Source organism: Rousettus aegyptiacus, unplaced genomic scaffold (genome assembly GCF_014176215.1).
Source record: "Rousettus aegyptiacus isolate mRouAeg1 unplaced genomic scaffold, mRouAeg1.p scaffold_m13_p_14, whole genome shotgun sequence".
NCBI classification, from domain to species: domain Eukaryota; kingdom Metazoa; phylum Chordata; class Mammalia; order Chiroptera; family Pteropodidae; genus Rousettus; species Rousettus aegyptiacus.
The window spans coordinates 43,723,664-43,737,894 of NW_023416289.1; the positions used below are offsets into that span (position 1 = coordinate 43,723,664).

The window sequence follows — 14,231 nt, forward strand, 5'->3', positions numbered from 1 at the left end:
TCTCCCTTGCCCCAGGCTTATCGCCTGGTGTATTTAATCAGGGGTGGTTTTCCCAGCCCTGCCCAGCGCCCAGGCTGGCAGTGCCAGGGGTAACTGAACACCTGAGAGCTGATGGCTGGGGGAGGGGATGGGACCCCTTAATCTAAGGACTGGAAGTTTAAGAACTCCACATGCGGAGGACAAAAACCCTTGGAATTTCTGATATTTGGGTGTTGGGACATGTGGGTCTGCAGGATGTGTGAGTGGGACACCTGGGTGACCAAGAGAATGGGGCAGGACGTTAGTGTTCCGTATTTAGCCGATGTGACATCTGGCTTCCGAGATCTGGGGCAACTTTGGGTCCCAGAGCTGTATGACAGCGCTGTGTGGTAGCAGAACTATCATCCCCATCTCTGCATATCCGCTGGCCTTTGAGTTTCCTCCTTCCGAGAATCACCACTTCAGGGTCGCAGGGGAGGCCACAGGGGTGAGGGCTGGGCTCCTGGGGCCACCCCCTCCCGTTAACCCCTGTTTTGCTGCAGCCTGCTCAGGCCCCGCCCCGTGACGTCAGCTAGCAGGAAGTCCTGGTTAATGATCAGCCCACCCGGACAGGTGCAGGACAGGGCCTCGCACATCAGAGGAGGCCGCTGGGGGAGTGCCTTTTACCCTGCTGGTCACCGTGTTTTAGGATGGCCGCCGCTGAGGCTGGTCTCCCGAGATGGGCGCGATGAGCCCAATTCAGGTTTTTCGAGCGTCGCCTCTCGCGCCCTCGGGCACAATTGAGGCCAGAGGAAGCCGCCGTTATTAACGAGGCCCGTTAGTGTACCCCACGGAGGTAGATCTCCTTCCCTCGGGCAGCCCCTCTAGCAATCTAGCCTAATTCTGTCCGTCGAGCGAGAATTCGCCACCTGTCCCTTCTAGAAAACCTAATGCCTCTTCCCTCCCCTCATGGGCGTCGAGTCCTCCCGACACTTTGGGTAGATACAGAGGATGAACCATACAGGAAACCTAATTCCCGAGCTTGGCTATGGCTCCCATGCAAGAGCCATCCCTTCTCTGAGCCTCAGTTCTGTCATCTGGAAAACGGGCCGATGGTTAGAACGTTTGACCACAGCCAGCGTTTGTAAAGACAAGAAGCAGGCACGCCTGAATGAAGAGCGCCACCTGGAGGACAGAAGGCAATGTGCTCTCCCCGCAGGACCAGTTAGGTCCCAAAGGGGGCGCAGCATCCCACACAACTAAGGGACCAAGAAAGAAAAAAAAAACCCATCTTTCGGTTTATTGAAGGAAGAAAAGGGGGCGGGAGGGGGGCAATAAAATGCTTTTGCTTCATTTATAAAGAGCGAAATTTCCAGGAGGCCCCTTCTGAAGGAGGAGGGGGGCACCTCTCCCCCAACTACGAGCAGCAGCAAGCCAAGCTAAGGAGGGGAGAGGGAAATTGGAGGGGTCAAGGGACCCCAAACATCCCCTCGGACAGAAGCCACGAGCTTTCTCCCCCCACCCTCAATGCATCTACCCCGGGGGACCCAACTGGGATGAGGAAGGGAGTATGTACACAGGTGGGGGTGGCATTGGGCTAGGTGGGAAAGGGAATAATTTATCCGCAGCAGCGGTGGGTGGCAAGGGGGCAGGGGACAGTAGAATGGTGGCAGTGGTGGCCTAGGGGTCCCGTTCTTTCTTAACCTTGATGTCTCCAGCAAGGATGGTGGCAATCTCGCCCTGCATGAAGGCCCAGGGGACAGAGGAGCCCACCAGCGGGCACTTGTCTCCACTGGGGCAGTACACCTCGCCAGCGGGGCCCTGCGCCTTGATGAACTCTCGTGAGCAAGGAAAGCAGAACTTGTGTCCGGGCACCGAGGGGCACTGGACGAAGTGGGTGTCTTCCAGCCGCTCCCGGCATAGGGTACAGCACAGGGGGGCCCCAGGGGTCGCCCCGGTACCGCTACCACCACTGCTAACAGCTTCCGCCCCCGCGGTGGGGCTGACTTCGGCCTCACCGTTGCGGGCCACTAGGCGATGCTGGGTTGCAGGCTGGGCCGTGGAGGAGGCTGCTGGGCTGGCACCCCCCGCACGACCAGGGCCTCCACCGCCCCCTGGGTCCTTGGGAGAGTGGCCCAGGGCCTCGGCCACATTCTTCAGGGCGGCAATGGGTGAGGGCACACCAGGGGTCTCAGCGGAGTACGGACCACCGGGTGCCACCCAGTGTCGCTGCTGCTGCTGCTGCTCCTCGGTGGTCATCTTACCAGCCGCCTCGCCCTCAGGCTCAGGGGATGCCTTGCGACGGCGCGCAGTGGGTGCCAAGTTGCGGGATGGGGCTCGCGGGGGTGGGCCACACAGAGCTGCAGGAGCTGACTCTGGGTACTGCTGGGGCAGGGCCTCGGCGGGGGCTGGCTCACGGAAGCTGCGAACACCATCGGTTAGCAACTCCCCCAGCTGGCGCCATTCTCCAGAGCCGTGCCGGCGTTCATATTCGAGGTACTTGAAGCCCGATGAGGCCAGTGCCTTGCCAGGCTCTCGCAGAGCATCATGAAACATCTGGCGAGCCACCGCCAGGACTCCTGCGTACACGTTGCCAGAACCACAGGGATATTCGGTGAAGAGCTTCAGCTCAAACTCGTAGCCTGGCGGGCGGGCAGTAGCATCGAAGGCGAATACCCTCCCCACCAGCCCGTGATCCTTCTTGAAGCGGACATTGAAGGGGGCGCAGGCAGACAGGGCCAGCAGCTGTTCCCGCACTGCTTTGGGGCGCCCGTGCCACTCCTCTGCCCTGCCCCGCATGGCTTCATTCAGTTCTGCCAGACAGTCCGCATTCCTCTGCTGCTTCTCCTTCTCGAAATCGGAGCCGAAGATTGGACGGGCAGGACTCAAACCGGGTGCCAGCGTCAGTCCTCGGCTTCCCAGGCCAGACACCGCAGCTGCCAGCAGCCCGGGGGGCACCAAGCCGGGCATGGAGCCAAGTAAGGCCCTTCGCGCCCCCTCCGCCACGGCGTCCTCGCGGCCCAGCCCATTGGCCAGGCGGGACCCCAGGGTGTACTCGAGGGCGGGGGAGGGCAGGGGGAGGCGGCCCGATGATGTGGCCCTGTCATAGCGGTCCTGGCCTGAGACCCCACCGCCGGTCCCGGACGGCTGGGGCTGTGCTTGCGGAGGAGGCAGCTGGGGCCCCTGCGCGGCTGCCGCAGCCAGGTCCTTGGTGGTTGGGTGCTTGAGGGCCGGGGGCCCCGGCGAACGGCCCTCGGGGAGCACGTGGCTGCGCTTGAGCTGGCGAGCAGCGTCTATGAGCAGCTCGATGCGATCCGCACCCTCAAAGTTCACGCAGCCGCGACACACGGCCTCACTGAAGTCCCACACCATGGCCCATGGCATCTTGGGCAGGTCGCACAGGTAGCACCACTGGCGGCGGGACGCCTGCACAGACGCCATGGCCCCCGCGCCGTCAAGCACCGCGTTCCACCCGCCGCCGGCGTTCGATCCGCGCGGTCAGCGTTCGATTCGTGTCCCCCGGACGGCTCGAGCCACGATCAGGCCTTTGGCTCGGCCTCCCCGCCGATCCAGGCCCGGCCCCCCTTCCCCGCCCCCTGGGCCCTAAGCCTTTTTCCTCACTCCCGCCTCCTTGAAAGGGCAGGCAGAGGTACGTCGGCGACCCCGCCCAGTCCAGGCTTTGGGCCGAGGCGCACAGCTCGGGCCCCGCGATGGGCTGCGGGCGCCGCCGCCTCGGGCTCCCGCCGCTCCCGCCGCCGCCGCCGCCGCCGCAACGGCCGCCGCCGTCTCCACCTCCTTCTGCCCCAGAGGCCGCTTCGCAGGGAAAGTTACATAACGCGCCGGCAAAGCCTTCTGGGAAACGTAGTCCCGCTGGGATCGGTTCTTAAAGGAGACCGCAGGCAGCCCGGGTAGGTACTGAGGGGAACTCGCTGCTTCTCTACCGCGCATCCAAAGGCAGGGAGTTCGGCGCGCTCCGAGAAGTTCAGGCACAAGGGTTGGGGGGCAGGGATGAGATACGAATGGTCAGAGCTACCACGGATTCAAACTGTAGGGAGCGGACGGGCTTACGGGCGTCCAGTTTCTGCTCCGACTTGCTGTGCCGCTTTCTGCAAAAGTCTTGCCCTCTCTGAGGCTGTTTCCCGCCCATCAAAGATAGGCCAATGACCGGTGAGGAAGGCAGTCGCTCCTGGGGCGGGGCGGAGGGGCCCTGATTGGATGGTTTACGGATGAAAGCCGGCAATTTGGTGGTGGCGATGGGGTTGTCCACTTGGCACTTCGTCTCGCCCAGAACTTTCAGTATCAAGACTCTGACCCGGGCCAGCAATATTTGGAGAAAAGAGAGGACTGAAGGCCCCTCGGCCAGGTGTGTGCCTCAGTTGCCTCATCTGCTAAAGGGAGCGAGCAGTCGAGCGCCCTGCAACTCTGTTCTAGCTCTGCCGGCGCGCTTTGGTGTCCAAAGGGTTACATTGTCAGTGTCTCCGCCCCCTAGCTTCACTACAATTCCCAAAATGCTCTGCGGAGCAGACAAATGACGCACTTCCGCTGTGTGGCTGGGGGAGGCCTTCCCGGTTCCCGCTGCCCATCCTACTCTCGGCCCCCCCAGGCCGGCCAATTGTTGGGATCTCTTTCCATGTTTTTGGAGCTCGGAGTTGAGGGGATCCTCCCCCTCCCTAATCTGGGGAAAGGGAAGGAGGCCAGAGATGGCAAGAGCCGAGGGGGATAGTTTCTGGGGGAGAGCAGGCGCCAGACCACCTTTTTCCAACCTTGAGTGCTTAGTACCTAATAGGCCTGACCAGGGTCTGAGGACCCTCATGTTTTTTACTTCCCGCGTCGGGAGCAGTGCTTAGCGGGAGGTGTGGGGGCTGGGGGCAGGAAGACGGATCTCCAAGTTCTAACCCACATCAGCCTCTTCCTGCTAAGCCTTTGCCCATGTTGATATTTATCTTGTCAGAGTTGCATTTATTAGTGTTTTTCGAACTCATCAGGGGCTGCTTACCTCCCTTCCCCCCCGCTGCCCCCCCGCCATCCCACTGCAACCATAGCAGCTGATTTTGTTACTCACCTGCTAACTTTTTGGGGAGAAATTGACTCCTGTGGAAAAAAAACTTACCTACTCTTGCCTTATCCTAAACTACGTGATGTGCACAATCATGGGTTTTATGTACTAGCTACATTTTTAGAAAATAAGTTGAAACCACATAAAACTATTAAAAAGGCCATCCGTCTGTCACTGAAAATTACCTTTGTGCCATTCTTTAGTAAAGACTAGTGGGAGTGAAGAGTTCTGGCCACAGGCTGGCTTCTGGTCGCTGGCGAGGCCCCTGACAAGTTTTAAGGCATGTTCCTTAACTTATCAGGAAAAAAAATGGAGACCCCTAGATTCTGCTTTTCACTGGGTACCTTCAGGTTAATATGCATGTAAATGCTAAGCATGGTGCCTGGCCCAGAAATGAAACACCATAAACATAAGTTTTTGTTTTTAATTATTTCAAATATTCAACCCCTCTTCAATGTTGGCCAATGCTGAGGACACAGCAGCGACTGAGATTGGCTCAGGCCTTGCCCTCAGACTGGTGAAGGAGGCAGACATTCAACTTAAATTTACTCAAATGATTATTTAACTGCATTCTTAATAACTGCTGGCGAGGGTGGGGATGGGGGCATCAGGAAAGGCTTTCCTGAGGAGGTGATATTTGAGCTGAGACCTGAAGGATAAACAGGATCTAGTTGTAGGAGATAAGACTCCTAAACCACCAAGATGCCCACTTTACAGATGAGGAAAATGGAGACCCATGATCCTACAGCCAGAAAGGGCAGCACCAGGGGCGGAGCCAGGTCTAAGTCTGGGGTGGTGGTCATCCACCTGGCTCCAGGTTCTACAGCAGGTGTAAGAGTAAGCAAGCCAGTTCCTGCCTTCATGAACTATGGAGGGAACATGCCGTAAACAGACAAAAGGCACTTCTTCATTTGGGGACATTATGGAAAAGAACCAGAAAAGGACACAGAAAAAAAATCTAAGAATCCTAGTCTGGGGAGGGAATCCAAGATGTTTTCCTGGAGATGACATTTCGGTGGTATCTGAAGGATGAGTGAGTAGGAATTAGATTTGAACACTGACATGATGGCTTTAAGAACAAAAAATGTCTGGAAAACCACCAGCCTCCAACTACGAGGGGGTGTCACCTGCCCTTGGAGGGGTGGGGCAGGTGTAGGTGCTGGAATCCCAGGCCTGTCTCAGCCAGAACCCTGAGTAATTGTATTAAAAATAAGTTTATTGATATCTTGTCACCACTGAGGAGAAAGAAGGGGTTGAGCTCTGGGGGTTGGAGGCTGCGATGGGAGGCAGAGGACCCCCCCGGATACCTCCACAGTGAGAATGCACCCCCTCTCCCCTGGGGTGCAAATGGCTGTATCCTCACAGTCATCCATACTCTGATTTGTCTCGCAACCCCAGCTCCCTCCAAAGTCTGGGTTGAGGAGGTAAGGAGTCCCCACAGGTCGATTCTTTTCAAGTCAAGACCAGGAGTGGTTAGGGAAGGGGCTGTGTGCAGACCCGCAAGGTCCCCTCCGCAACCCACAGAGGGCGATAATAAATAATGTAAAATTGATGGCTTAGAGGTCAGGGTTAAAGGAGGCAGCCAGGCAGACAGCGCTGTGCTGGAGAAAGGGCTGGGGGGGCCCATCCAGAAGGCCCCCCACGAATCAGGCACTAACTAGTAGAGGGCGTGGGGTGCTCATGCCCCCGTAGCAGGGGAGCCAGGGTACAGCCGGCGTGGGGAAGGTGCGTGGCCCTCCTCCGCTGGGTGAAGCTGGGAGAGGAGGTGCAGGCAGACGAGTAGACAAGCTGGAACCCCATGGCAGGCTTCATGGAGATTTCCATCGCCCCCGCCTCTTCCGTGTAGGAAAACCTTTCCTCCTCTTGTGTGGGGGGGAGTCATGAGGAAGCGGGGCTGGGGATGACCGGGGGGCCCCCTCCTCACTCCTAGGGGCGATGATCACCCCCCTGGCTGCCACCATGGCCCGATCCACCACAGCAGCCACCACAGACACGGGCTCTGGGGTGATCTCCACCTTGGGGGTGGACAGGGGCAGGACGGGCCTGAGGGGTGGGGGCGGGGGCGGGGGTAGAGGTGGGGGTAGTGGGTCAACTGGGGTTCCTGGCAGAAGGGGCAGCAGGGCGCTGAGAGCCTCGCTCAGTTTGGTCAGTCCCTGTCGCAGGGAGCCGGCCAGCTCCCGGATGGCGTTAGCAGTCTCCTGCTGCGCCCGCAGGAAGTCCAGGGAGGGGTCTGCGGCTGAGGGCATGGGCGGAGGCAGCGGAGGGGGTAGGGGGCTGGGGGGCGAGGGTGCCACTTGGACCTGCTGGGGTGGTGGTGGTGGAGGGGCTGGGGGTGGTGAAGACAAGGCCAGGCGGGGCAGCTGGACGGTCTGCAGGGCCGGCGGGGGTGAAGACTCACGCTCCTTGGGCAGTGGGTAGCCCCCTTCCTGGAAGTTGCAGGAGGGCCGGGCCCAGGGCTCTGGGCTGCTGGAGCCCCTCTTGCTGTGGGCTGGTGTATCTGTGGAGAAAGAGATGTAAGTAAGGTGAGTGGGACCCCACAATGCTGTCTCGATTTCCCTTGTCCACCTCCTGCCCGCCTCGGCCCCAGAGTCATCCTTTTAAAACTGAAGTCAGATCATGCCTTGCAACAAAAGCCTTCGTGCCCGGAGGTGAGAGCCAATATATTTAATAATAACCTGGTGGCCCAGGCCATCCTTAGTGAAAACAGGGTCCTAGGGGTCCCCAGCTGAGCCAAGCAAAGCCAATGTTCTAGAAGGCTCTGAACCGTATGGATACTCGGCTGCCCTTACACCTCTCAGGCCTCACTGCTGGACCTTGGGGAGGTCTGTGGGGCCTGGGAGAAAAGTGCTGTGGCTGCAGCGGTAGCGGGGACTTCTCAAGGCTGGGAGTCGGGTCTGTCTCCTACTGCGATGGCAGGATTTCCGTCTCAGCTCTGGTCTGTGCCAGTTTAACCCTGAGCCTGCTAGGCATCCTCTGTCTCCTCCTATCTGGGATCTCACTCATGCTTGTGAACTTGAACACAGGCCTCATGCAGCAGCTCCCAGGTTTCCAGGCTCAACCTGAACCTCTCCCTCCAGCTGTGTACTCAGCAGAGCCCTTTGATCATCTAACGATGCCTCAAACTCACTTGCCCAGAGCTGAGCTCCTGGTGCTTGCTCCCCAATCTTCTCCCATCTTGGCTGATGTTGACTCCATTCTTCCAGCGACTCAGGCCAAAAACTTCCTTTTTCTCTCCCAAGACCCCATCCATGAACGAATACCATCAGCTCCGTCTTCAAAGTAATTCAACGTCCAACCTCTCTGTCCACCTCCACGGCCCCACCCTGGTCCAACGAGCATCTCCTACCTGGACGATGGCAGTTGCCTCCTCACTGGGCTCCCTGCTTCCACCCCTGCCCCTTACAATTTTTCTTCTACCAGGGCCTCAAGGGTCCAAACTAAAATACATGTCAGTTATGTTATAGGAAAGAAGCCAGTCAACAAAGGATCACATATCACACCATCCATTTATATGAAATGTCCAAACCAGGCAAATCTATGGAGACAGAAAGTAGTTTGTGGTTGGTTGCCCAGGGCTGGGCGAAGATCGGGGTCAGAGTGATGCTTAAGAGTATGGGGCTTCTTCTACTCGGAGTGATGAAAATGATCTGAAATTGACCGTAACGACGATTACACAACTCTGAATATACTAAAAGCCACCGAACTATAGACTTGAAATGGGGAGGTTGTATGGTATGTGAATTCTAGCTCAATAAAGAGGTTTAAAAATGCACGTCAGATGTTGTCTTTCTCTGCCCAGAGCCTGCCTGTGGCTCTTATTGCATCAGCAGAAAAAAAAAATGCAAAGTCTTCAAGGACCCCAAGGTTCTGCACCGTCTGCCCCTACTGCCCCTCCAACTTCATCTCCTTTCCCTCTCACTTTATCTTGCTCACCTGGCTCCACCACCTTGGCCTTCTTGTTGGTCTTCAAACACATCAGCCTGTGCCTGCCTCAGGGCCTTTGCACTGGTTGTCCCCTTGGCTTGGAAAGGTCTTTCCCCAGACACTTGCCTGGCTCTCTCTCTCACCAACCCAGGCCTCTGCTCAAAGGTGGCTTCCTTGATCCTCCATCTAAATTAAAGTAGCTAATATCCTGGTCCTTTCCTCTCCTAACCCTACATGATTTCTTTTATCACACTTATCTCCACATGGCATGGGATCGCTCTCTGTGTGTCATCTGTCTCCTCCTCCTGAGGTCAGCTCCATCAGGCAGGGCTTTGTTTCACTCACCGCTGTTAACCAAGCACTTACGACAACATCCAGCACAATTTTTTTTTTTTTTTTTTTTTTAATGATAAGAGAACTGCGGCTTCCAGGGAGTTAGCACTGATTGCGCTGCCAGGCCCCAGGACCTTGCAGCAACACTCCCCCGGCTCCCCAGCACCTACACGGGACAGTCTGGCCTCTCCCTGCCCCCTTTTATCTTTCATCCTTGCCTTGGGGCCAGTGTACAGGCAGCTCCCTCCACCAGGATCAGCACCCCCCGACCCTACCCCGAGACCGCCCCTTGGTGCTGCTGTCAAATGCTGAACATTTGAGCTGTCCAAATGTTCCTTCCTCAGGGAAGCCTGTCTCTCTGCTCCTAGGTCACATCAGAGTTCCTTGCTCTTCTTTCAAAATCAGCCAGCCACCTCCAGTCCTGAATGCTGGGGGCCCAGACTCCCTGCGCTGGGAGAGAGACAATGCCCACAGCTAACAGTCGTTGGACGCTTTCCAGGCCAGGCCCTGGGCAAAGCGGCTAAGCTCTCCGACATTTTTTTTCAGAATCCTCTCAGCCATTCTCTGAGGTGGGCGCTATCATTATCACCCCATCCTACAGGGAAGGGGGCTTGAGGCGCAGAGAGGCGTCACAGAACTGGTGTATGATAGAAGCCCTCTCCTACCATTTAACGCAGGCAGGCTCCAGGGCCCACGCTTTTAACCAGCCTCGGGCAGGGTCTGTGGGCTCCAGGATGGCGTGTTTCACTCACAAGGGGTACGAGAACTGCAGCCACTTGGAAATATGGCTTTTTTGTCTCCCAAGTACAAGGAGTAACAGAAAGTGGCCCAGCCTTCACATGTGCAGGGCTCACAGGAGTGAAAGTCATATTTATTTACAACCGTTGAGCCTCAGTTTCCCCAGCTGTAAATGGGTATATGTGAGAGTACAGGATTAAGGGACACAATAAAAGAACACCTCCTGAGAGCCACTATAGGGAGTCACTGGATCACCAGGGCACAGGGCTTAAGTCAGTGTCCCACACACAAAAATTCTCAATGTTGTTTTCCTATTGTTCTTTCAAACATTAGGTCAGAAAGAAATGGTCCTTAGCTCTCCCTCCAGGATCTAGGAAGCCACCTCAGGCTGCCCCAGGCTGTTTTCCAGTCCCTTAATCAGAGCAGTTTCTCTTGTTTTACAAGGTGGGTAATCTCTAAGTGAGAGTCTAATCAAAGTTGCTTCAAGTACATTCATGCCTCAGGGCCTTTGCATGTGCTGTTTGCGCTAGCTGGAGTGCTCATTCCCAGATATCCACTTGGCTCAATCTCTCCATTCAGATCCCTGCTCAAATTTTACCTCCTCACTGAAGCCCTGCCTTACTACCTGTCTATGCAGCTCTCCTTCCATCACTCACTATCCTCTTAATGTTTTTCTTAGTTCTTATCCCCTCCCGTGTAAGATGTGTTTCGGGTTACTTGTTTGTAGTCTGTCTCCCATAACTAGAATGTCAGCTCCATAAGGAAAGGGAAATTGTCTTTTTCTGCACAGTATTCCCAGCGTCTACAACAGTGCCTGCCTCAGTATAGGTGCTCAATGAATATCTGTTGGTGGAATGAAGGAATAAAGGGGGTTATACAGCTTTTGAAAAATAAGTTCGCCACGTCTACTCTGGTTCAATGGAGCCATTTCACAGAAACACTGAGGTTTGACTCACACTGAGAACAAGGGTCCCAGGGGATTGTGTCTCTCTCTTGCTTAAGATATTTTCATGACTCCCAAATGCCCTCAAGATAAAGTCCAAAGTCTGACCTTCACTTACAAGCTCCCTGTGATCTAATTCTGGCACACTCATTAACTCTCGGTCAATATCAATTGTTGTTATTGCGGGGCAATCCATCCCAGTAGGTAAGTGGACTGTGAGCTGGACACAACCTGTATTCTAGTTTCAACTCTACGACTTACTTGCTGTGTGACCTTGGGTAGGTGAATGAAACTTTCTTACTCACATGATCCTGAACTGCCGCTTTTGATCAAGGGACATCCATGTCCCTCCCTTTCTCAAAACCCTTCAGTGGCTCCCTACAGCACTTAGGATGACATCCAAAGTCCTCATCTCAGCCTAAAGGCCCTGCAAGGAATGGCCTTTGCTGACCTCTCAAACCTCATCTCAAAACATTTCCTTTCTTCAATCTGTCAACTCCCCCTCACTGCCCCCAACTGGGAAACTTCAAATTCCTAAACTGGCCAAGGTTTCTTGCCTGTAAGCCACTGCACATGCTGTTCCATCTACCAGGAACACTTTCCCGACTCTTCTCTATCCTCACTCTGTATCTCAGCCCTAATGTTTCCTCCTCCAGGAAGCCCCTCTTGACCTCGCAGCCTGGGTGGGTCAGGTGCCCCCCTGGACTCCCATAGCCCAGCCCTGCCCACTCTGAGTCATGACTATCTATGCATGGGTCTGTTTCCCACACTGGACTGTAAGCCCCAAGAGAGCAGGGCTGAGGTTGTCTCAGTCACCACTGTGTCCCCAACATTGCCCAGCACAGGGAAGATGCCTGGGGAATAGCTGTAGAAGAAATAATCCAGAGTCAAGGCTAAGTGGGAAGTCTCGTACTCAGCCCTTCATACCTCCTCTACTTGGGGTATGACCTTGGGAAAGTTACCAAACCTCTCAATCTCTGATTTATAAAATGGTGAAATAGTTTGTACCTCACAGCATTGGCGAGTATACCAAAAGCTAATAATGAATGTTCAGTTCAGGAGGCCACGTATAAAGCGATTTTTGCTTATTAGTTTATTTAATCTTCCCACTAACCCTTTGAGGTGGGGACTACTTTTTATCCCCATTTTACAGATACAGAAACTGACCTGTAGTAACTCACCCAAAGTGATACAGCTGACTGGCAAAGTTGTGATTGGAGCCCCCTCTGCCTCCAGAATCACGACCCAACGTTCAATGAAACGCTGAGTGAGGTGTGGACTCTGGGGCCAGGCTGTCTAGATCCGGGTTCCTTTCCTGACTCCAACAGTCACTAGCTGTGGGGACCGACACAAGTCATTTCACTTTTCTGAGCCTCAGTTTCCCCAGGTTTAAAATGGGGATAATAACAGCACCCATCTCACAGGGTTGTGGTGAGACTTTGATGAGCTACATGAAGGGCTTGGACCAACACCTGGCACACAGCACACTCTGTGACTCTTGCTAAGGGGATGGTGAAGGAACTCACCTGCCCGTCGGTATTCCCTGCGGTCCTCGGACAACACATAGCGTTGGGCACAGGTGCTTGGGGCAGGCGGCTGAGAGGCAGCGGCTGCGGGGGGGTGCTCAGCCCCTGCACCTGCTCCTGGCCCCGCCACACCCGGCCCGAGGATGGCAAAAATTGTCTCCTCCTCGGCGGATAAAGCGTCCTCGGCGGCAGGTCCCGCGCCCTGCGTGGAGTGCGGCACCCGAGCCAGCTTCTCCTTGGTGCGGCGCTTGAAGTCGTTCCAGCGCTTCTGCACCTCCTGGCCAGTGCGCTTCCAGCTGGTGATGCCGTTGATCTTGGCGGCGATGCCGTCCCACACACGCCGCCGCTCGGCCACGCTCACCCGACGGCTCTGCACGCCATAGAGCTGCGGGTAGTGGGCGCGCACCTCCCGGATCAGGATCTGGTTCTCTTCGAACGAGAAGCGCGGCTTGCGCAGCCGGGTGGTCTCTTCCGCTTCGCCCGCCGCCGCGAAGGCCATGGCGCCCCCCGACGCCGCTGTCCGGCCGCCTGCCGCATGAGGGGCGCCGGGGCTGCGGGCACAGGATGCACGGCGCTGGCAGGAGACCGGTGTCCCGCGCAGCCCGCCCCACCCTGCCACCGGCTCCTAGGTCCCCGGGGCCAGGGGTGGGGGCTGAGGGCAGTCCCGGACGACCGGCCGCGGGGGGGGGGGGGGTCGGAGTGCCTAATTATAGCTGACACCCGTTGAGCGCGTCTCTAGTGCCCTGTGCGGCGCAAAGTGCCACGCCGAGGAGTTGATGGAAATTGGGGGAGGGTTTGAATGGGTGGAGGGAAACGAGGAAAAGCGGAAGAGGGGGTGTCTGCAGAAGTTAGAGGAGAATGGGGACATAGGAGAACGGGAAATGGAAGGAGAATGGGGGTGTCTCGATGGTCGAAAAAGCACGGGGGTGATGGGGGTAAGGGGGTGCTGAAGGGGAGATACAGCGAGAAGGGGGGATCTGGGGCAGAGGAGCGCTCTGGGGGTTTGGGGGCAATGGGACGTCTGTAAGACCGTTATGAGAAGGGGTCCTCGGAGGGGATGTAGAGGAATAATGGTGAGCTGGCGACTCCCAGGACACTGAAGTAGCTGGGACAATAAAATATTAGGGATTAAGGTAGGTTCTGCGGGGATTGTGGGGGCTCTGGGGATTGCCAGGAATTAAGAGGAGCTCTGGGGTTAATGGGGGTCTGGGATTAGGAGGGGCCAACGGAGGCTATGTGCGACTCCTAGAAGAGTGAGGGTCACGGAGGATGGGGACCGAGTCGGGCCGCGGGTCACTCACCGGCGCCGCCGCAGCCCCCGCCTGCCCGTCGGTCAAGGCTCGGGCTTCTGCGGCCTCTTCCCTACCCCCCCGCCTCTTTCCCTCCCCCCGCTCTGGACCCCGCCTCCAGCCTCCGGGAGAGCCATGGCGCAGGCGTACCCAGGGCCACTCGGTCCCCTACGCCCTTACCGCCAGAGCGTCACGCCCCTCCTATGGCGCAAGCGCAGAATCGCCCTCCCCCGGCTCCGCGAGGTGGCTGCGGTCTCCAGGTGCCATAAGGGCGCACGCGCAAAACTGGGTCGCGCGCATGCGCACCCCTCGCCTCCCGCTAGCCGCGGTACCCGGGACTCGTACCTCGCGCAGGCGTAGCAATCCATAGAAGAGGCAGGAGAGGTAGAGAGGGCTCTGGGACCCAGCCGCACCACCGCTTTTCGGAGTCTTTCAGCCCGCCCAGCCCTCTATTTGTGCCTTTT

General features: G+C 56.9%; 2 protein-coding genes across 2 annotated transcripts; both read right to left on the reverse strand.

The window, feature by feature from the left end:
• Positions 1 to 1,233: 1,233 nt before the first annotated feature.
• IRF2BP1 (interferon regulatory factor 2 binding protein 1) lies at positions 1,234 to 4,328 on the reverse strand. The gene has a single exon (XM_016155450.2). It carries the CDS (start codon positions 3,397 to 3,399, stop codon positions 1,639 to 1,641), a length of 1,761 nt encoding a protein of 586 aa, XP_016010936.2. The 5' UTR covers positions 3,400 to 4,328; the 3' UTR covers positions 1,234 to 1,638.
• A 1,096-nt stretch (positions 4,329 to 5,424) lies between these two features.
• Positions 5,425 to 13,863, reverse strand: LOC107516047 (Myb related transcription factor, partner of profilin). Its single transcript, XM_016155446.2, has 3 exons — positions 13,780 to 13,863; positions 12,479 to 13,029; positions 5,425 to 7,511 (listed from the first exon to the last, which is right to left on the reverse strand). The coding sequence occupies exons 2-3, from the start codon at positions 12,975 to 12,977 to the stop codon at positions 6,823 to 6,825; spliced, it is 1,188 nt and encodes a 395-aa protein (XP_016010932.2). The 5' UTR covers positions 12,978 to 13,029; positions 13,780 to 13,863; the 3' UTR covers positions 5,425 to 6,822.
• Positions 13,864 to 14,231: the final 368 nt, after the last annotated feature.

Bases quoted from the DNA above. Each gene is read 5' to 3' on its own strand.
- IRF2BP1 (XM_016155450.2), bottom strand. From the start codon at position 3,399: ATGGCGTCTGTGCAGGCGTCCCGCCGCCAGTGGTGCTACCTGTGCGAC.
- LOC107516047 (XM_016155446.2), bottom strand. From the start codon at position 12,977: ATGGCCTTCGCGGCGGCGGGCGAAGCGGAAGAGACCACCCGGCTGCGC. The intron at 7,512-12,478 runs GTGAGTTCCTTC...CTTTCTCCACAG, and splicing joins CAGGGAATACCGACGGGCAG to ATACACCAGCCCACAGCAAG.